The sequence below is a fragment of the Mastigoproctus giganteus genome, chromosome 9, assembly GCF_048544385.1.
Source record: "Mastigoproctus giganteus isolate SK-2022 chromosome 9, ASM4854438v1, whole genome shotgun sequence".
In the NCBI taxonomy this organism is placed as follows: Eukaryota; Metazoa; Arthropoda; class Arachnida; order Uropygi; family Thelyphonidae; genus Mastigoproctus; species Mastigoproctus giganteus.
Genome location: NC_143583.1, coordinates 130,678,794 through 130,701,646, shown reverse-complemented (window position 1 = coordinate 130,701,646; position 22,853 = coordinate 130,678,794). Strand labels below are relative to the sequence as shown.

At 35.8% G+C, this 22,853-nt stretch overlaps 1 protein-coding gene across 1 annotated transcript in view; it reads left to right on the top strand.

Annotated features, from left to right (window-relative positions):
- The window catches only part of LOC150080733 (peptidyl-prolyl cis-trans isomerase D-like), a 154,840-nt gene that overhangs the window by 34,224 nt on the left and 97,763 nt on the right, over positions 1-22,853 (top strand). Inside the window, exons 2-4 of the mRNA XM_090381783.1 lie at positions 6,658-6,795; positions 14,523-14,629; positions 21,615-21,806. Coding sequence (XP_090237909.1) covers positions 6,658-6,795; positions 14,523-14,629; positions 21,615-21,806 — 437 coding nt within the window. The remainder of the gene's footprint in view (positions 1-6,657; positions 6,796-14,522; positions 14,630-21,614; positions 21,807-22,853) is intronic.

The window sequence follows — 22,853 nt, the reverse complement described above, 5'->3', positions numbered from 1 at the left end:
TACCTGGGTAGTAGAGATGATGGAAGTGCCATACTCATGCATAAACTACCTCTTTCATATCCTTAAATTCTGATCAACAGGTGATTCTCCAATGGGGAAAAGATAACTTAGTTAATTTCAGTTCTTCTAAAACTCAGTCCTATCTTCTATTTTGCAAAAAAGGATTCTTCTACTGCCATACTTATCTTCAGTGACACTCAGATTTCTAGACAAGATTACATACCTCTATTTGGGATTACCCTGACTTCTAATCTCACTTGGCTTAAGCACATCACAAATATTTCTTCCGCTGCATTTAAAAATCTGTCTCTCTTTTGCTCACAGCATTACCTTTCTTCCAAACAGATGTTCACTCTGTACAAATTTGCAAATCTGCCCTGCCATGGAATATTGTTTCCAAATCTGGAGCGATGTCCCCAAAACCTCTCTCAGGCTTCTACATTCCATTCAAAAGAGATCAGTTAGGTTAATTAATGATTCATCTCTAACAGAATCTCTCATAGATGTGCCTTTTCTCTAGATACTTCGTTGGGCTCTGATCTTCCGAATTGGCTCCTAAAAGACACCTTGAGTACTGCGTACAGATCAGGAAGCCTCATTTTAGGAAAGATGTAGAGTTGCTAGAACAAGTACAGAGAAGGGCAACAAGAAAGGGGTGTTCTTGCCAAGAAAGGCTTAAGTTCTGCAAATTGGAGCATCTGGAAACTAGGCACCTATGAGGAGATCTGATTGAGATGTATAAGGCCTTGAATGGATTGAGAGTAGGCTCAGTGCTGATGGGATTCTTGCTCAGATTACAAACTTCAGGGGGCATAAACTGAAATTGAGGAAAGACAGTTGTTGAATAGATGTGCAGAAATTTGCCTTTAGCCAGTGGGTAGTTGATTGCTGAAACAAATTTCCATCTGTCATTGTGGAAGTTGATAGCTTAACTAAATTCGAGGAAAAAGTGGACAAACTTTTGGAGCGAATGGATAGGTGAAATGGGAAGGTTTTTTTTGGCTGATGCTGTATAAGCATGCTTTCTTGCATCGTGTCTCTACTAATGCTAATAATTCCCACTGTCTCTTCCAAACCAGTCGAAACACTTTCAACTCACAGAACAACCAACTTGTCTTCTTCCACATTTGTTCCTTCAACTTCCATTTTCTGGAACAACCTCCCTTCGTACATATTTCCTGAAAATTGCAATCTACAGAAAACGAAGTCTAATGTCAATAAGTATTGTCTTTCTCATCTCATCCTTCAACCCATGCATGGTACCAAGTAGTATAGGCTACTCATGCTTGGGGTTTTGATTAAAAAAAAAACATGCTAACATCAAGTTTAAAGAACTTGATGTTAGCATGTTTAAAGAACTTGATGTTGGCTTAAGCACATCACAAATATTGCTTCCTCTGCATTTGAAATTTTCCTGTTATTTGAGCACACTGTTCAAACTGACATTTTACAGTCAGCTGTGACACACGAGTGAAGTGGTTGAGTCAGTTCCCACTTGCTTGTGTACCTAGGTCGACATAAACATCCCACAAAACCTTACTGCCATTGCACAAACCTTTTAAATACTAGCATGCAATTCTGAGAACTTTTTCAATGTACAGGGAGGACTCAGTTTATGCCGGGGTTAGGTTCCTGAGATTTCTGGCATAAATTGAAGCAAAAATATAATGGGAACATATGTAAATACATTAGGTTTTGTTCCAAGATTTTCAGTAATCAACACAAAATACTTGAAAAATGTTTTATTTTCTGAAATTTACATATTTAAAACTGTATAATGTTTAAGAAAAAGAAAGAAAATTTACTGCTTTAAAAACAATAGCATAGATGTCTGTTTGGTTTTCTTCTTTTCTGATAATAAGTTATAGTGTGGATGTAGAACTGTCTGAATTCCTCTCTTAACGGTTGAGCTCTGCTCCCAGTTAGGGGAGTTACTACAGAAGATCTCACATCCCTTATTAGTAAGAGCAATAGCCTCTTGCATTGATTTCACTGTTAGTGTCCTAACTGACATTGCAGAGTCAGCTTCACTTTCTTCTGTGTCTTCTTTGGACAGTTGTTCAGCTAACTGTTCTAAATCTTCCGTTGAAAGCTCTTCACCATGACTTTCAAGGAGCTCATTTATGTCACCAACTTCTACATCATCTAGTCCTGTTTCCTTTGCTCTCTGTCACATTCTCTGTTATTGACACAAGGGTAGTGTCATGCTCTTGCGAATCCGGAATGCAGTCAGGCCAAAGCTTACGCCATATGCCATTCACACATGATTTTGACACTTCACTCAATGCCAGTGAAATGTTGGAGATCCCTTTCATGATGTCGTATGACATCCAGTAGTCTCTTAATGTGACATTATCAGACACTTGAATAGCCTCAGAAATTACGTCCATAAGTAATAAGCTTTGAAGGTGGATATTGCTCCTTGAACCACGGGTTGTAAAAGTGAGGTTGTATGTCTGGTGGAAGGAAGACAATCTTGATCTCTAGGTCATTGGTATTCAAATCACTCAAATCTGGAGGGTGACCAGGGGTGTCCAGCAGCAGCAAAAACTTGAGGAAATCTATTTTTCGTACAGAGCTCCTTTACCGCTGAGCAAAAATACGTGTACCAGTCACTAAAAATTGTCTGCATAACCCAGGCCTTTTTGTTGGAACACCAGAAGACAGGAAGCTGTGTTTTCACGATTCCCTTTATAGCACATGGTGTTTCTGAATGGTAAACTACATTAGGTTTTAATCTGAAAGTTCCTGAAGCATTGCCACCCAACAACAAAGTCAAATGGTCCTTAGCTGCCTTAAACCCAGGGGCAGAACATTGTTCACGAGCACTGAAGGTACAGTTGGGCGGCTTTTTCCAGTAGAGGCCTGTTTCATCTACATTAAAAACTAAGTCTGGGGTAAGCTTTTCTTCATCGATGAGTTTTTGAAAATAAACTGGAAATTCATTTGCAGCTGTAATATTAGCACTAACTGCTTCTCTTGACATTTTAGCATTATGGATTTTTGTTCTGTTCTTGAATCTAAAACACCATTCTCTACTAGCAGTAAAATCATTAGAACCAACTTTTGCACCGCTTAACTCATCAAACAAAAATTTTGCTTTATACCGATAAGTGATTCTGTTAGAGGAAGATGACGCTGGGTCATGTCATCAGTCCATAAGACAAGCAGCTTTTCCATTTTTTTGACTGTTTTTTTTCCGAGAATAGGTGTAGTAAGAGGGTCCCGCACCAATATTGACCGCTGATTGGGAAAATTGCTTTGTGGTCTCAGCATTTTTCATTATAGTTGTTACAGTTGATGGTGCTAAATTAAAGGCACGACACACATCTGACTGAGTTTCTCCATTCACCGAATAACTCCCATTTTTTCTTCGATTGTCAATGATTTACGTTGTTTTCAGTCTCTTGTCCAGACACACTTGATAACACGTTTTGGGGGCATGGTGTTAGATACGTACAGTATCTATATTTGAAAATACGTATTAATAAAAAGAAGACTGCAAGATGGACCATAAACACCTAGAAAAACTGAGAGCAACTAGGAGGGAAAAAGAAGGCACTTGTTAAAGGGACTGGAGAGCAGGTGTGGGAGTAGGACCAATCGGACTTAACCTTTCAACATCCTGTACTCTAGACGCCAGTGCATGTTTCTCAGTTCACTTTAAGTTCTTAGTCCGTGGTTAATGTAATCTGCTTTTCTCATTGCATTTTATATTCCGTTATTTTGTTTATTCAGTTTTAGATCGTAGTTTATCATTTAGTATTATAGTTTTATTACAATGTAAGTTTTATTAAAATGTCGGAACCATCTGTGTCTAGGAAGTCAGACAGAGTCTTTTTTTTTTTTTTTTTGTTAGTTGTTGGCGCATTGGCTTCTGTGGCCATATTGCACCTCCTAAGGTTTTTGCATTTTCTACTCTGATCCAAGCCTGAGGCAGGATTTGAACCCGCGACCTTTGGGTTGCCAGGCAGGCACTTTACCCACCTACCCGGCTGGCAACAGAGTCATGACTCATCACCACCTCCAATCGTGATCTATAAGAGGCGCAAAATTGAAGTGGCATAAACCAAGTCCTACCTGTATTGCATATTCATATTCTAATAGAAAATACATTATTTTTTTATAATCATGTAGAGTTTCTAGAACGAGTACAGAAAAGGGCAACAAGACTGGTGAGGGGAACAGAGGAGGTACTCTTACCAAGAAACGCTTTAAGTTCTGCAAATTGCAGCATCTGGAGACTCAATATACACCTCAGTCAGATCACCTGCAAGGTGATCTGACTGAGGTGTATATTGAGCAAATCATCATCACACATAAACTATATGCACACACATACAAGTGGTTGCAAAATGGGTTTTAATTCATAAACCTAATATACAGGGCTGACTTTGGCCTGTATGGAAGCCTCAACCATCTTGGGTCTACTTTCTACCAAATTCTGCTAGGTGTCACTGCAATTCACCTACATTTCTTCTGAAAAGCTGCTTCTACACCCAGTTTTGAAGATTGTTTTTGTTGCAGCCTAATGCAGTGCTCCAATTCATTCCAGAAGTCTGCAATGAGGTTGAGACCTGCCTCTGAAGGGACCAATTCAACTTTTCTTAGTTTCAAGTTCAACCACCAAAAGACTAAATCAAAACCAACTGAAGCAGCTCCATTCCATCAGACTACCTCCACCAAACTTCTTTGTTAAAGTAACTCGCCATCCTGACACAAGCAAGGAATGACTGCAACTCTTGCAGAGCATGCTTATATAGCTGAAAGTAACAGCTGATGCAATATTACGTCATCACCTATGTGTGTCAATCTTATCTGATGCAGTCTGTAAGAAATATTGCCATATACTTACGTTATTTGGATGACAATTACTATTTTAAGGGGTGATGCACTTTCTTTGAACACCTGTGTGTGTGTGTGTGTGTGTGTGTGTGTGTGTGTGTGTGTGTGTGTGTGTGTGTGTGTGTGTGTGTGTGTGTGTGTGTGTGTGTGTGTGTGTGTGTGTGTTACATTATTTATTAAACTGAATACCAAAGGGAACTATACAACTGATGAAATTTAATAAGAATTTGGAAGTATTAGGGGTGAAAAATATACCAGTGAGGCCATAGGGCCAAGTATTTTGGTAACCTAAGTTGGATTTCATTGTTGTACCCTATAAATAAACACATAGATTATAATTAAATAGTAAAATTAAAATGATGATGTAGCTAATTATTGCTTATTGGATATATTGAATGGAACATTAACTAGGGCTAGCTCCACTTAATATATCCTATCAATAATTGGCCGAGGCTATCTGTTTGCCATTTGCCTGTTTGTCTAGGTTCAAATATACGAAGAATATAGTTTCAATGTTCTAATATTAATAATGCAATATATGTTAAATTTAGCAGCAAACTGGCAGAATAACCACTAGCCTGACAGATAGCAGTGAAAATTAATAATAAAAATAACAGAAGTGAATCAGAATAATAAAAGTGAGTACCAACTATTAATTAGTGTAATTTATGTATGTAGTGAAAAGGAAAGGCTTATGCCAAAATCAAGGTGAATAGGAGGAGGAATAAGGATAGCAATAGACCTCAATCTCCCTCGAATTGCTCTAATAGATTTTGAGGTATAAAAATTTTGGGTTATATAAATCTATTGCTATCCTTATTCCTCCTCCTATTTGCCTTAATTTGGGCCTTTTCTTTTCACTACACATAAATTGCGCTAATTAATAGTTGGTAGTCACTTATTAATCTTGATTCACTTCCATTATTTTTATCATTAATTTTCACTGCTATCTGTCAGGATAGCGGTTATTCTGCCAGTTTGCTGATAAATTTAACATATATTGCATTAGTATATTTGAACCTAGAAAAACTGGCAAATGGCAAACAGAAACAGATAGCTTCAGCCAATTACTGATAGGATATATTGAGTGGAGCTAGCCCTAGTTAATGTTCAATTCAATGTATCCAATAATCAATAATTAGCTACATCATCATTTTAATTTTACTATTTAATTATAATCTATGTGTTTATTTATAGGGTATAACAATGAAATCCAACTTAGGTTACCAAAATACTTGGTCCTATGGCCTAACAGGTATATTTTTCACCCCTAATACTTATATTCCAAATTCTTATTAAATTTCATCAGTTGTATAGTTCCCTTTGGTATTCAGTTTAATAAATAATGTAATATAGGTTTTACAGACTGATGTAATGTTCAATCACTATTTTGATGTCATTAATCTGTTCTGATACTCTTTTTCTATTTCTGTTACTCAAATTCCATAATATTCTACAAAATTTCACACACACACACACACACACACACACACACACACACACACACACACACACACACACACACGTGTGTGTGTGTATGTGTGTGTGTTTAAAATATCAATTAGAAAAATAAATAAAAATGATCTTATTATAAAAAAGAGAATTCTGTTAATGTAGATAGATTCACTGCACTGCACAGAAAGGTTACTGGTATAATATCTCTCAAACTCACATTAAATCATTATAATTGCTTCACTGGTATTAACCAATGTAAGCAGAAAAAAAGCTGAATTCATTACTTTCAATATTATATTATTAAAATACATGAATTATTACTTATAGCTTTTTGACTACATTTTATATCCTTTCTAGCTGGTAGAGTAATAATTGAACTTTTCAAAGATGTTGCTCCTAAAACAGTAGAAAATTTCAGAACTCTGTGCACAGGAGAAAAGGGAATTGGTAAGAATGGAAAACCACTGCATTACAAGGGCTGTATTTTTCATAGAAGTGAGTATCTTTGTAAATACTTTATGTATTTTAAACAAAAATGAAGTTATACACATTCTGACCAAAATATTAGAAAATTCATCTCGTTATGCAATTTCTTGTGCCAATAATAGCCAGAACACACATACTGTCACATGGATTCCACTAGCATTTAGCAGATTACGGCGCTTTCATTATCTTTTTCAGTGTAGCTGTTAGCTTTGTTGTGGTCACAGCTAAAAGATTCCAATATCAGGGCACCAATAATTAACTCCAACTGAAACTTGTCCCCTTCATTGCAAAAGCTGAACAAATGGTTGTGACTAAAATGAAGCAAAAATTTCTTTAGCCAATCAGCAATAAATCAGAAAGAACAGGTGTAGCTATGATGATAAAACATTGAATAAGGTATTCCAGTTGTAATAAATGACTGTTGTATTATACTGAAATCAATTTTTACTTTTCTTCAACTGTAGATATGTGTGCATTGAAAATATTTCTGTCATCTGATTATTTACAGATTTATGTGCTTTAAACAAACTGTGTACACTAAATGAAGCCATTATTTCATATTTTTCTATATCAGTTCCAAGCAGGATAAGGATCACCTTACTCTGTGTGTTAAATTTTATTCAGCTCTTATGACAAAGGGCATATTTATACCTTTCTTTCTTCATTCCCATTGTAGAACTGTGTACCTATAATCAGTCAGTGGGTGTCCATTTATTTTCAGATGCTTGTAAATATATCTGATGTACCATGTTTTGCATATTTGATTTAGTGCATTTTGTGATATTGTATTTCACAAAGTGTCTAGTGTTTTATTGATAATTCATTTCATTTGTCATTTCACAATTACACAACATATATTTAACTTAATGTTTAACAATTCTATATTTAAATGTGATTTAAATACTGAGTCGGATGTGCATAAATTTACCTGCAGCTAGATCATCCCCAAGGTTCATCCCCAAGGTGGTTGATTGTTGTAACAAACTCCCACATGATGTATTAGAAGTGAGTAATTTGAATAAATTCACAGAACTACTACTAGATAAAGTATTAGACGGAAGGGTAGGTGAAATAGGAAGTGTTAACTTTTTTTTTTTTTTCTTTTTTTTGATGCTGTATAAGCTTGCTTTCTTGCATCATTTGCCACTACTACTACTAATAATATTCATTAAAGACTTTTTTATAGATACATAAAATTACTAATGCATTCCAGGTCTATATTACATTCTAAATTTACTTTGTTTCTCCCAGCTTTCAAAACTTTTCTTTTTGTCTAAATGATTTCCATGCTCTTCAACCTTTATCTAATTTATTCCAAGATTCTTGAAGATCTTGCAAGCTACTGTGATGATTAAATTTTTACATTTTCACACTGAGTGTAATGTAAGTAGTAACTTACATTAGATGGGCCATAAAAATTATAAAAAGAAGTGGCAATAAGGTGAAGCCCTCCTTCATTCAAAATTTAACTTTAAACCATTTTCCAATGCTTCCCTTACTCCAGTGCCATTTTTATACAAATTTTTATTCACTATAAAGACTTGCTGTTGATGACATATTTTTATAAAAATTTTAAGCAGATTTCTAGGTATTCTACAATCATCATATCCTAAATACAAGTTCTTTGAGTGCTCTGTACTTTGTCTTAGTGCAGATATTTGACACTGACATTCCCTGTTTTGCCTAAATTCTGGCTGTTCATCCCCAAGGTTACAATCAACAATACTTCTGATCCTATTCTCTAAAATACTGTTCATAAATTTTACCTAATGTATTAAGGCAGAGGTCAACAACCTTTTTTGAGTGAAGAGCCATTTTTGATCTAATTTTAAAATAAAGAGAATCTGAAGAGCTTCACCTCAGCTCAAGCTGGGGAGAGAGGGAGGAGTTTTTTAAGAAATGGAATAGAGTTCCGGTGTTTTATTAAAAAATATATATTTTGAAATATTATTTATTAATACCGAAAAAACATAAGAAACATCCAATTAGGTACTAATTAATGTGACTTTTGCTGCTGAACTTCTTGAACGAGTCTCTCAACATCAGGCGAGTATGCCGTAATTTTCATCTTTAAAGATGCTGAGAGACTCGCATTGTTTAGACAGTTTCTTGATTTATTTTTAATATAGTTCATGTTTGAAAATAGCCTGCAGAAATACGTTGAACAAAAAAGAAGTCCAAACGCAAATATTTTCAAATTTATATACTTGTGCGGTAAGCTACTCCACACATCAAACACAATTTAGTTTTGCTTTTTCAACTCATCCGTAGATGTCATGTGTAGAATTGCAAGGGCAGCCTTTTGCCTTCCCAAATCTTCAATTTCAGTTTTAAGGCATTTTTAAGTCCTCTAATTCCACATGTCCTTGATTTTTAAGTCTTGATTTCTAACTCCATTTCAAATTGTGCTTCATGTGGGCTAAAAGTTAAAGAGCTGCAGTTACATGTTCAAAGAGCTGCAGGTTGCCGATCCCTGTACTAAGGAGTGAAATTCTTCTATAATGTCTACATTCATTTTCCCTTCAGCTTTTAGCATTTCAGGTCTAATGTCATTTGTGCTTGATGCCTTTCCATATTTGTTATTTTTCAACTTCTTCAACCTCAGTAATAGAGATTGCAGTCATATTTACCCCATTGCAATCTTTTCCTTTTCTTCAGTGATATTTTCAACTCCTTTGTTATTGTCCTCCATACAAGAGGCCGCCGTAGCCTAGTGGTCAGGTGCGCGGGTGCATAAGTACATGTGCCTTGAGTGACCGGGGTTCAAGCCCGTGACTACTGAATACGGTGCTGTTTCTTGTATTCTGTCGTGAACTCCTCTGACCATTTGGTCATCCCGGAGTATAAACAGAAAGTTTATTTATTTATATAAGTACAGTGGTTTTACCACTTGTCACTCATTTGAAGAGAATTGGAGTTGAGTCCCATCAATGATTGGAGGAATTTCTAAAAGTCTCTTCAGTCAAAACTGTAGTTAGCCAATCTCGGGCAGGGAAGTAGAATCATCCCCCCCAAAAAAATGTGTTATTCTGAATTTTCAGTCCATGTAACATGTAAATGGGCTTGTAAATACACTTGTACCAACGTAATACACAATGGCACAGTATGGCCTGAGTTGTTGATGTGCCAAAAGAAAAGAGACTGATGTTTCTATTTTGTCTAAAACTTCTCTTTTTTTTGCAAGTTTCAGCAGAGTTCATTTTTTTTTAAATAAAAAATGTAAAACACATAGCATGTTTTTATATTTTTAATTTTTTCATTAAAACTTAAAAAGCACAGACAATAAATACTGCAATCCATTAAGAAAAAATTGGCACTGTTTAAACAATTAAAAAAAATCCAAAACATTTTCAAAAAATTAGTGAGAAAGTTTGACACCTGTCAGGTAACCTACCAAAGTTTTTGCTATATTTTGGCACCCCACCACCGGGTTAATAATTTGAAAGCTTTTCAATTTTTGTCCATTTTTAAAATTTTTTTTTATTATTATTTATTGTTATTTATTCTCATATTTATTTTTGTCAAAAATTACCATCTTAATTGCTCAGTATAAGAGAATAATAATTGCAATCTCAAATCCTTGTATCTTCAACTTGTTGTTTAAGCTCCTAGAATGAAATAGTCACTTATGTTTTTCTTGTTTCTATTGTACTTCTTCCACATAAACTCTGGCTGCATATTTGGTGAAATACTCTCTTTGTAATTAAGAGTGCATGGTTTGTACAAAATTTTAGTGACCTTTTACCATTATTATTAGGTTTACCCTTCTCTCTAAATTTCCTAAAATATCTCCTTAAATATAATTAAGGGGGTACAGGGGGTAAAATGACCAGAATCAATAGAGAATAATTTTTCAGAATTCAAAAAACAAACTTTTTGGACTTGTTGTTTGAAAACACACAAAATGTTCTGGTTTTCTTTATTTTAATTATAGCACAATACGAGAGGAAAATCTTCACCTTCCTGTTTATATGTTATGAAATTTCATGCTCAAATCCACCTTAAATGCTTTTTTGCTCATTAGACAGGTGTGTTGAGAACCAGTGGGTGCAGGCTTCACTGAAGTTGAGGTGCTGATGCAGTATTCTATATCACCACTGGAACTGTGCTGATATTTGCTAATGCCACACAGACAGCTTCAATTCCTTATATGCTGATCTCCAGGTAATTCTCCAATGAGACAAAGATAACTTAGTTAATTTCACTCCATCTAAAACTCAGCCCTGTATTGTATCTTGCAAAAAAAAAAGATTCTTCTACTCCATGCTTATCTTCAATGACACTCAGATTTCTAGATAAGATCACTATTAGTGATTACCTTAACTTCTAAACTTGCTTGGCTTAAGCACATCACAAATATTGCTTCCTCTGCATCTAAAAACCTGAGTTTTCTCTTTCGCTCCCAGCATTATATTTCTTCTAATCAGCTACTCGCTCTTTACAAATTTCAAATCCATCCTACCATGGAACATTGTTTACACATTTTTTAATGAAGACTCTAAACACAAAATGTATTGTTACCTATAGTACTTAGTACCATGCATGTATTGAAGGTTTAGAAGAAGAAAGCAGATACTTGTTGACATTAGACTTGAATTTCTCTAGAAGGTAATTTTCAGGAACTACATGTGAAAGGGACATTGTTCCAGAAAACAGAATTTGAAGGGATAAATAAGGAAGAAAAAAATTGGTTCTCTGAGCTTGAAGTTAGACAATAAGCGGATGTTGACTGGTTGTGCATGTATTCGGACTGGTTTGGAAGAGATGGGGAATTATAGAAGCCATTTCAGAATGGCACCCATGGAAGTTTCTGTAGAAAAAGCAAGCAGCAGAAAATGTTTGTGAGACAGGGAGTGGAGAGACTTTGTAAGAGATGGGTCATTAGTTAACCTAACTGCCCTATAGGGGTGGGGTGGGGTGGGGCAGTGCCCACAAAACTTCTCTCTCAGGCCTCCATTCAAAAGAGGGCAGCTGGGTTAACTGGGTTACTCTCCATTCAAAAGGGGGCAGCTGGGTTAATTAATGACCTGTCTCTTACCAAGCCTCTCCACTGTCTGTCTCATAGACATTCTGTTTCATGCATTTTCTGTGGATACTTTCATGGGCACTGTTCTTCTGAACTGGCTTCTGTCTGTAATTTCCCCTTTCAAACCAGTCTGAACGTGTGCCACAACCAGTTAGCATCAATTTATTGTCCAACTTCTTACTCACAACTAACTTTTCTTCTTCCTCATTTATCATTTATTCATTTATTAATTTATTTATCATTTATTATTTATTTATTTATCATTTATTATTTATTTATTATTTATCCCTTCAACTTCACAGCTTTCTGGATAATTCACATATATTTCCTAAAAATTACAATCTACAGAAATTCAGGCCTAATATAAATTTCCTTTTTTCTCTCAACCTTCAACCCACACATGATGCTAAGCACTATAGGTTCTAATATCTTTTGTATTTAGAATTTCATTTAAAAAAGGTATTAGAAGGTATTTGGAGGTATTAGAATTCACACATCTATCACGTTCGTATTCACAATGATACTATTGTTTATAAGTTTCTACACACAAACACACCCATTTCCTGGTTTGAGGCACATTGATTGCTCAGTCAGTTACCCAGATATAGGCATTGCCTGCTTTTGAATTTTACTTCTTTAGTATTAGCTATATGGTGCAAGGAAGTCCTAGGTTTTTGCTACACTAAAAAAAAAAAATAAAATAAACTGTATGCACTTTATTATTTATTTTTTGTTTGTTTCTTTTATATATGATTTAAACATATAGCTTCATTGTGCTGTTTATGTAGACATGATTAATTTTTAAATTGGTTAATTAGTTAAAAAGTTATATTTTGCTTTTGCAAATTAATCGGTAGCAGAAATTGACAGTTTAAGACAGATTATAATGGTAAAGAATACTTTTAAAAGAATTTCACTATATTATAATTAGTGAATATTTTGTGATATTTTTGTAATTTTGAAATTAATTTTTATATAGTAAATATGAGTTCCATTAAAAATGGTAAGCATAGCGTGACTCAAGATGGCATGGTTTAACAGGAACTTGCCATTGGTGATGTAACTGTGAGTTATAGCCTTTTGCTTGTATTCACTGTGGCATTTATATGTGGCCTTCTCTAGCTAATGTTGATGCATTTCTATATGCTAAATATATGGAAATGCAATATTCTTAAGTCAAAATGTCATAGTATTGTTGAAACTGAGTTTCTGTGAAATTGAGTAGATGCCCAGGAAAATAACAAATATGGGGAATCAGCACTTAATTAAGTGTCTTTTACTGTTTAAAGTGATGATCGCTTAAGTGATTTTATCTCAGAAATAGATCATCAGCCGCTATGCTTTGGTTACAAGTCAGGTTAATTTAGTGAGGTATACAAATTAAGGAACTTGGGAATATTTTTGTGATAGAGACAGATGAGACAGAGTATGCCTCTCACACAAAAATATATGATGTTACTAATCAGCTGTCAGTATTTAAGGTTCCTAAAGGATGCATGATTATATATATATAGGAACTAACGACTTAATACAAAAACTGAGAACTTGGTCATGCTGAAAAAAAGTTTATTACGTTTGTGGAAATTCTGCCCAGTCAAGAGAGGAGGGATTACATGCTGACAGCTTTGTCAATTAGTCTCAAAGCATATCCAGGGAAATGCAGCCCACCATGATAAATTAAAAATACCAAGAACTAAACATTTCATGACAACTTAGGAAGTTATGAAACAGTCACTGATTTTGGTTTTTCTCAAAGGGGTTGCCAGAAGTAGAAAGCTGAGCAACTTCTCTAGAGACTGCAGAGCTTGTGGGGAAATTTTTTCTCAGTATAGTCTGCCCTGATGGAATTTTTTTCTTCACTAAAAGGTGGAATTCACTTAAACTGTATAGGTACAAAGATCTTTGCTAATGCCATTTTAGAAGCCTTCAGGATTTGGGGAAGTCACTGAAAAGATGCATATAACAACACCAATAGATATTCATGATCCACTCCTTAGTATGATTAAACCAGTCCTACTGATCTAATAATGTATTAAACTTGTGCATATGTAGGGTTTGAAACTGTTCCAAGGCACAGTGCTATGTATAATAAAACATCATATATCCTCACAAACATTCAAGAGAATACAAAAATCTCATTTCAGTTTTCGTCATCTTGGAATCAGTCAAATCCTTCTGTTCTTCAGTGGAATCTTAAGATGTTGCCTTATGTTTTAAGTACTGATAACATGGTGGTTACTTTATTCCCATATGACCATTTACAATAAGTGTTAATTATTTAAAAACAAGTAGATGAATGGCAACCTCTGTGCTATTATCTGAGTGCCCCTACCATTGCATCCCAGTGCCCCTTCTTCTTAGTACTGCAGTATGACCAGCTCCAGAACTTGACAATCACCAGTTGTAAAAAATTACATTATTTATATACTTTTGCCTTATTTTGTGTGTTTTGTCAAGCAGTGTAAACTTTGGTAGTTTGTGCTTTATTAAATTCTGATTTATTATCTGAAAATTGGGATAATCCCAAAACCTGGCACCCTCTGAGATGTTGGTTTTTGTATTTTATGCCAATACTTAGTGGTGTTCCTAATAAATTGCCTGCTCAATATATGTATATTTTGCAGAAAATTAAGGATTCCTTAATTTTTTTCAAATATAGTATAACTGTATTCAGCATCATATTTTAATAGTATATTATTCCTACATATAGTTGTACGGCAGTTTATGGTTCAAGGTGGTGACTTCCATAATGGTGATGGTTCTGGTGGAGAAAGCATATATGGAGAAAAATTTGATGATGAAACATTTGAACTGAAGGTAACTCAGTTTTATTATTGCTATTTATTTTTAATAGATTACAGTTAAGTAATAGTAGTTATATTGAATAATTTGATAGTTATATTAAATCTCCTGAAGGTATAGAGTACCATTGTAGTAGGTACAGAGTGGCCAAAAAGTTGCTGTATTTCTTCTTACAAATGTATTCATTGTGTGTGTCTGCATTTATCCATCATGGTCCAAACAGAAAGATAAATATACCCAAAGTCCTTTGTGACTTTTTCCGCAAAGGCATGCAGCAACTTTGCACTTACTGAATTATAGTAATAATATTCACCATATAGTACAAAGAAGCCACAGGCTTTTGCTGCATTGGCAAAAAAAAAACAAAAAAAACGAATAGATAAGAAAATACAAATTGTATGCTTCCCTCTTCACACAGGTAACTATCCAGTTGACCTTTGAATTTATTCAAACTGTCAGCTTAAACAACCTGCAAGGGCAACTTGTTACAACCAATGACTCCCTGGCTAAAAGAAAACTTCCTGCAATCTAATCTAATCTAAATCTCAACTCCTGTAATTTGAATTTATAATCCCTAGTTGTGGAATTCTTTATAACAGTGAGAATTCCACCCTCATTCATTTTGCTAATTCCTCTCAGAGCCTTATAAACCTCAATAAGGTCACCTCTGAGATGCATGGTTGCCAAGCTTGTAGTCCACATAATCAATATCTTTCCTCATACAGTCATTCTTCTACCGATCTAGCTATTCAAGTTGTTGGATCCTTTCAAGCTCACTGTCTTTTTTAGATGAGGTCTCCATACCTGAACACAGTATTCCAAATGTGGTCTTATATTTGCCTTATACAGTGGGATTATGACCTACCTATCTCAACAGGATTATGTTTGATAAATCATTGATAGGACACTATGGGCTTTCCTGGCTGCCTGTTTACACTGTTCAAAAAACTTCACATCTGCCTGTATTGTAATTCCAAGATCCCTTTCCTCCTCCAATGTTTTTACTTCAACCCCACCTGGCGCCTCCGTAGCCAGGTGGGAAGGAGCAGCAGTGCGTAGCACACTCTTCTTGATTAGACCAGGGTTCAAGCCCGTGACCACCAAATACGTAGGATGCAGAAAGGTCAGGGATTGACCACTGCATATTCCCGGAGCAATATGGCCTTAGTTGCTAATGCTCCTACATAACAAACAAACAAACTTCAACCCCACCAAGTGTATAATTTATTTGTAGGTTGCTATTCCCCAAGTGTAAGACCTTGTATTTAGCAGCATTAAAACATATCTGCCACTTCTCTGACCATCTTTGAAATCAGTTAAAGTCATCCTGAAGGAGCACTGCTTAGCACTGATCGTCAATGACTGCCAATCTTTATATCTTCTGAAAAATTTTACATCACGCCTTCTATCCCTTCATCGATGTCATTTATGAAAATGAGAAACAACAGTGGTCCAAGAACCGATCATTGAGGGACTCCATTTCTGATGCTACACCAATCTGAAGAATATCCATTAATTAAAACCCTCGGTCTCCTGCTCTGCAGCCACCTAACTTAGAATCTTACCAGTAATCCCAGCCTGTTCAAGCTTATACAGTAACCTCTCATGACAGCCCAAGTCAAATGCTTTGCTAAAATCCAAATAAACTATGTCAAAATTATTCCCTAAATCCAGCTCATGAGTAACTGTGTCAAAATAGCTTACTACGTTAGTTAAGCATAATTTTCCCTTAACAAAGCCATGTTGTGTGTCCTTCAGAATGCCATATCTATCTAAATGTCCTGGATTGTGCTCTTAATCATTGCCTATAATATTTTCCTTGCCACTTAAGTCAAACTAACCACTCTTCAAACCACTTTTATGTATTGGTGATACATTGGCACGTCTCCAATCCAAAGGAATCTTCTGACTCTGAAGATGCCCTCATAATTAACCCTAATGGTTCAGCATACTTCCTTGCACTCTCCCTCAAAACTACAGGGTATATGCCATCAACTCTGAGAGTCTTACTTGCCTTTATGCTCAAAAGTTTTTTGGCTAAGGTAAAGAAAGCCAACACAAGAACCACGGCAAACTTCGGGAAGCTTATCGGACAAACTGGTTTCCCACTACCGTAGTTTCTCCCTGCATTATTGGTAAACAGATTGTGCATGTTATCAGTAGTGACAGTAGAAGTCGATAACGATGTATTGATTAGTTTATTCTCATTAAAAGCAGATTGTTGGAGTTCAAAAGTGTTTTCACGGCTGAAATTTACTTACGGGTACAGTCCCCAGACTGCCTCAGTCTTAGGGTGTTTATACCTTCCTTCCTTCCTGCTGTTTTAAAATAGGAAAAAACAACTTCTACTGCCACTACCGATAACACACACCATCTGTAGAAGTTGTTTTCCTATTTTAAAACAGCAGGAAGGGGGGGGTGTTCCCATAAGTAAATTTCAGCTGCAAAGGCATTACACTCATGAATTCCAGTAATCTGCTTTTAATAATGAGAAAAAACTAATCAATACATCATTATCGGCTTCTACTGCCACTATTAATAACATGCACCGTCTGTTTCCCGAGAATGCAGTGAGAAACTGTGGTAGTGGGAAACCAATTTGTCTGGTAAATTTCCCAAAGTTTGCCGTAGTTCTTGTGTTGGCTTTCTTTACCTTTGCCAATTTGTCTAATAAACACTCATCTGAAATTACAACATAATTTCATGTGACTCAGCCTCTTCTCAGCATGATGAGTCTTTCATCAGTAAAGACTGATGCAATTCCCCTGCAAGCCTTTGTCAAGTGTAGTAGAATCAGAGATATGTCACTCACACACTAGCAAGGCTTTTGTGGATTTATTGGATGACTGTTTTCTACATCACCATGTTCGTGAGGAAACTAGAGGGAGTAATACTCTTGATTTGATTAATTTTTCATGCATTAAGAATCTGCAGATAAATGAACCACTAGGTGGCAGTGATCACAGTGTGCCGAAGTGGGATTTACTCAAAGAGGTAACTACCATTAGGGGTAAAGGGAAGGGTTATTGCTTCCGTAAAGGCGACTACGAGGGACTGAGACAGTATTTAAATTCTATACAGTGGGACCAACTGATGATGTTACCAACAGCAAATTCAAAATGGGAAGCATTCAAAGAACTTATCTTGGAAGCTACTAGGCTTTACATACCAACTAAGAAATATTGTTCAAGGTTTAGGCCAAAATGGATGTCAGATGAACTAATGAGACATATGGCAGAGAAGAAAAATGCATGGGATACATATAAATTAACACGTGACACAGAAGCCTATGATAGATACAAGTTGATCTGCAACCAAGTTAGGCAGGCGGGGATGCGAAGGATTTTCTTTGGCAAGGGATGCAAAGAAAAACAGCAAAGAGTTCTTTACTTATGTAAAATCTAGAAGGAAGGGGATGAATCAGATTGGTCCACTTGATATCGATGGATCAACTGTTGATGATCCTGCTCAAGTAGCTAACAAACTAAATGAATATTTTGCATCGACATTCACACATGAGGATTCAGCGAGGGGAATGCCAGAGGGTGTATGGCAGTAAGCTAGAGAATCTTGTAATAACTGAGAGTAAAGTGGAGGAGAAATTGTTGAAGATAAATACAAGAAAGGCACCTGGGGTGGATGGGATCTATCCAGTTATATTAAAGGAGGCAGCAAAGGAAGTAAGCAAACCCTTAGCCATAATTATGAGAGCTTCCTTGGACTCAGGGTAGGTACCCATAGACTGGAGATGTGCAAATGTGACCCCAATTCACAAAGAAGGATCAGAGGCTGACACAAGTAATTATAGACCTGTGAGTTTAACTTCTGTTCCAGGAAAATTAATGGAGGCACTGGTTAAAGAAGCACTGCAGGATCATCTAGACAAGACTTCAGTTATAGATCGGACACAGCATGGTTTTGTTAAGGGGAAGTCTTGCCTGACCAATTTGATTGGATACTATGATGCAGTCACAAAAGAACTGGATGCAGGGAATAACTTTGATATTATATTTTTGGATCTTAGAAAGGCTTTTGATACTGTTGCACATGGAAGACTGCTGCACAAATTGGAGCAGTGTGGCATTGGAGGCAAATTGCTGCTATGGATAAAGGGGTGGTTGAGGGGGAGAAGACAGAGAGTGCTAATCAATGGACACTGCTCATCGTGGACTAATGGTATTAGTGGAGTCCCTCAAGGTTCAGTGTTGGGTCCATTATAGTTTTCTGTATTTATAAATGATATTGATGATGGTATATCAAGCTTAATGTCCAAGTTTGCAGACGATACGAAGGTTGGCAGGGTTGTCAAGGACACTACTGACACTATGCTGCTGCAACAGGATCTGGAAAGGTTGAGCAGATGGGCTGAGAGGTGGCAAATGAGGTTTAACATTGACAAATGTAAAGTACTACATATGGGAAACAGCAACCCCAGAGCAACATATCAACTCTGTGGTACTACACTGACAGTGGTAGAGAATGAAAGGGACCTGGGGGTGGTTGTGCAGGCAGATATGAAGTTCTCTGAGCAGTGCAGATGGGCTGCAAGAGTAGCTCATGGTGTATTGTCAATGATATATAGGAATTTTTCTAGCAGGGATAAGGAGGTGATTATTCCCTTGTATAAGGCAATGGTCAGGCCACACCTAGAGTGCTGTATACAGGTCTGGAGTCCTCATTTCAAGAAGGATGTAGAGCTGCTGGAACGAGTACAGAGAAGGGCAACAAGATTAGTGAATGGAACAAAGGGTTGCTCTTATGAAGAATGGCTTAAGTTTTGCAGGTGATCTGATAGAGGTGTATAAAGCCTTGAATGGTTTGAGCATGCTCAGTGCTGATGGGATTCTTCCTCTTGCTCAGAATAATCACATGAGAGGGCATAAATTCAAATTGAGGAAAGACAGATGTAGGATAGATGTGCGGAAATTTGCCTTTAGACAGCGGGTGGTTGGTTGGTGGAACAGACTTCCATCCCTTGTCGTGGAAGTTGATAGCCTAAATAAGTCTAAGGCTCAGCTGGACAGGTATTTCGAACGAACAGAGGGGTGAAGTGGAAGTGTTTTTTTTTTTTTGTTTTTTTTTTTGCTGATGTTGCATAAGCTTGCTTTCTTGCATCATATGCCTCTACTAATGCTAATGTGGCATTAAGGTAACAGTGAAGGATGTTGAAAAACCATAGGGGATCATTTGGCAGCAAGATCTCATACTAGGTAGTCATGCATAGCTAGCATGAACTGTACCATTATACCATCATATACCGAAGCTACACATTATCAAAAGATCTCTGATGGCTATATGGAGTATTTCCTGCCCATAATATACAGTGCAACTTCAATATGCTGTGCCTCTTTATACTGTAGATATGTCACACCTTCCCACAAGAAGGATATAAAAACTACTTGTATGAAAAATCCTCTAATTTCACACTGGAAACCAGCAGCAGTAAATATCTATTGTATCTCTGAGAGGGAAACCAGCTACTATATTATCTTCTGGAGTATATTCAGTTTCGAGTAAATTTTTATAAACAACAGGACTTACTTAACGGAGCCAACTTCTGTAGATTCACAACTTCTTCCTAACACACCTTAACTAGAAGTACAATGAAGTACAACATCACAAAATGTCATTTCAGTCACAAGAACTTGACAAATTCTTGTGACCGAAGTAACATTTTGTGATGGTGATATTAAAAACCAGCTATCATTGAAGAAATGATATGAAAATACCATGAAATGTTTGACTCCATCATGTAATAAACATAATTTCGAAATCTTTCTCGATTTTAGAAATAAACATAATTATACCAATGTAAGTTTGAATGCTTTATTATCTTCGAACAAAACAACAACAAAATCAGAATTCTGTATCAGATAAGGCTTCAGAATTCTGTATCAAAGTAAGGGTTCAGAATTCTGAGTTTACCAAAGCAGCTTGTTACCAACACATTCTGCCACTACTAACGTTGCTGATGAGTTGCCCATTTTCTCACATTTTATACTTTCTTTCGCCTGGCTTAGCTTAATGAAATTGTTACACCTGGTTAGTTTAGGAAAATGGGGATCAGTTAATAAAATTTTTATTTCTGATTTTGCAGTTTCTAATTGAAAGAAAACACTGCACTCACTTGGAAAGGGTGCCTTCGTAGCCAGGTGGGCAGGAGCAGCAGTGCATAGCACCCGCTTCTTGATTAGACCGGGGTTCGAGCCTGTGACCACCAAATACGGAAGATGCAGAAAGGTCAGGGAATGACCACCGCATATCCCCGGAGCAGTATGGCCTTAGTTGCTAATGCTCCTAAAAACCAAACAACAACAACACTTGGAAATGCAAAATTGCGTGAAGCTTAACAAATGCCAGTGATCAGTTTTCCATGCCTGCATTTACACTAGCAATAGAGCTGGCAGAGCAAAAAATGTTGTCTTGTGATGTGCCTCTGTATCCGATGTACACTCCATAAAAAGCTTCTCTGTATTTATACAGTACTAAAATTTATTTTATATAAAAACATCTTAATTATTATTAATAAGACAGTATAGTCATTTAATTTAGTCATATATTCCACCCTTCCAAACTCGGGATACTTCAGCTGTTATATTTCAATGATGACATATCCTGAGTTGAATAACAGGGTGGAACTTCAGACTAAATTACAGAAAATGGATACCAGTTAAATTCATAAACACTGAAGTTTATGAACTTAATGTTCTTATTTAACAAAAATATCTTGTGAACTAAGAGCCTAACTCCAGTTTTCCCATATACCCTTAACCTTGCCATTTGCAAACATCTGCAGTAACATAATCCCCACAAAAGGTGAGGTCCTACTGTACAGGTATGAGTATTAATGTTAAATCAAGACAGATATTTTTTATCACAGTTAAAATAAAATTATGGAATTTTCAGTGAAAGTGACTCTAGAGTTAAAAAGAAATTTTGTGGATGACTTTAAATTTCATAAATATCTGTATTTTATCGTTGTATATTAATCTTTATGTAGCATGACAAACCAGGCCTTCTTAGCATGGCAAATGCCGGACCAAATACAAATGGATCCCAGTTCTTTATCACCTTAGTTCCCACACCACACCTAGACGGTAAACATGTTGTTTTTGGAGCTGTTAAAAAGGGATTAGGAACAATCAATCTTTTAGAGAGTGTTCACACTGATTCAAATGACAGACCTATGGAGGCAAGTATATTTTTTGCTTATGTAGTATCTGCTTTTTTGCTAGCAGTATCTGCTTATTATTTTCTGATTATTGAAACTTACCCCTAATCTATTTTGTTAAATTGTGAGTGAAGAAATTAAAATGTGAGAAAATTAAATTTCAGCATATGTAAAATTATCCCCTAAAAAAAAGTGCACGTTTTCATTCATAAACAAAGAAATAAAATGCAAAGTTTTTCTAGATCATAATTTTAAGTATGCTGAGATTTTATTTTTTCACATTTTAACTTCTTCACTCATGATTTAACAACACAGATTAGGAGGTAAGTTTCGATAAATTAAGCTTTGCTGTAGTAGAGATATGTTAAAACTTAAATTTCTGTGTGTAATAATTACTCATTAATTAATAATTACCCTTCATTTACATTTGAGCAAAAACCTTAATTCTGCTATAAAATTAAAAAAAAACATTTCTTGTAGCACATTATTAAAGATTATGTAGTCCAGGCAGTTTTTTATTGGCTTGATCTTAGAATTTTATTGTTCTATAGTTTAACTTGTATTATCATTCCTTAAAAAAATTTTAAAAAATGGAAGAATATTGTTAAGAAAGGAAGTTTATTCGATGTATACTAATATCGTGCTAGCATATTCAGACTTGGAGATATGTAAATATACAAAAATCCAGATTTACAAGCATAAGTTCTCAAATTTATGCAGTTTTCTTTCAGTCCTATGTAAGTTTTTATTATACTAGTGTGTTGGATTCCCACAAGAAATATTATAAGATGGAATATTGTCTAGTTAGTGCTGGCTTTCTGTTAACTGATTGGATATGTTGTCAGTATTGTTGAGTGATAGTCAAATAATTGTTCTTGTGCAAATTCTAGTAGTCAGCTTTATTTTTGTAACTATCATCATATACTAGTCTGCAGTAATGTGCCATTCTATAATACTGCTTACTGATGTAGGGTCATTTTATTCATTAGACCTATTGTAATGGCACCTCCATAGCCAGGTGGGCAGGAGCAGCAGTGCGTAGCACACGCTTCTTGATTAGAACAGGGT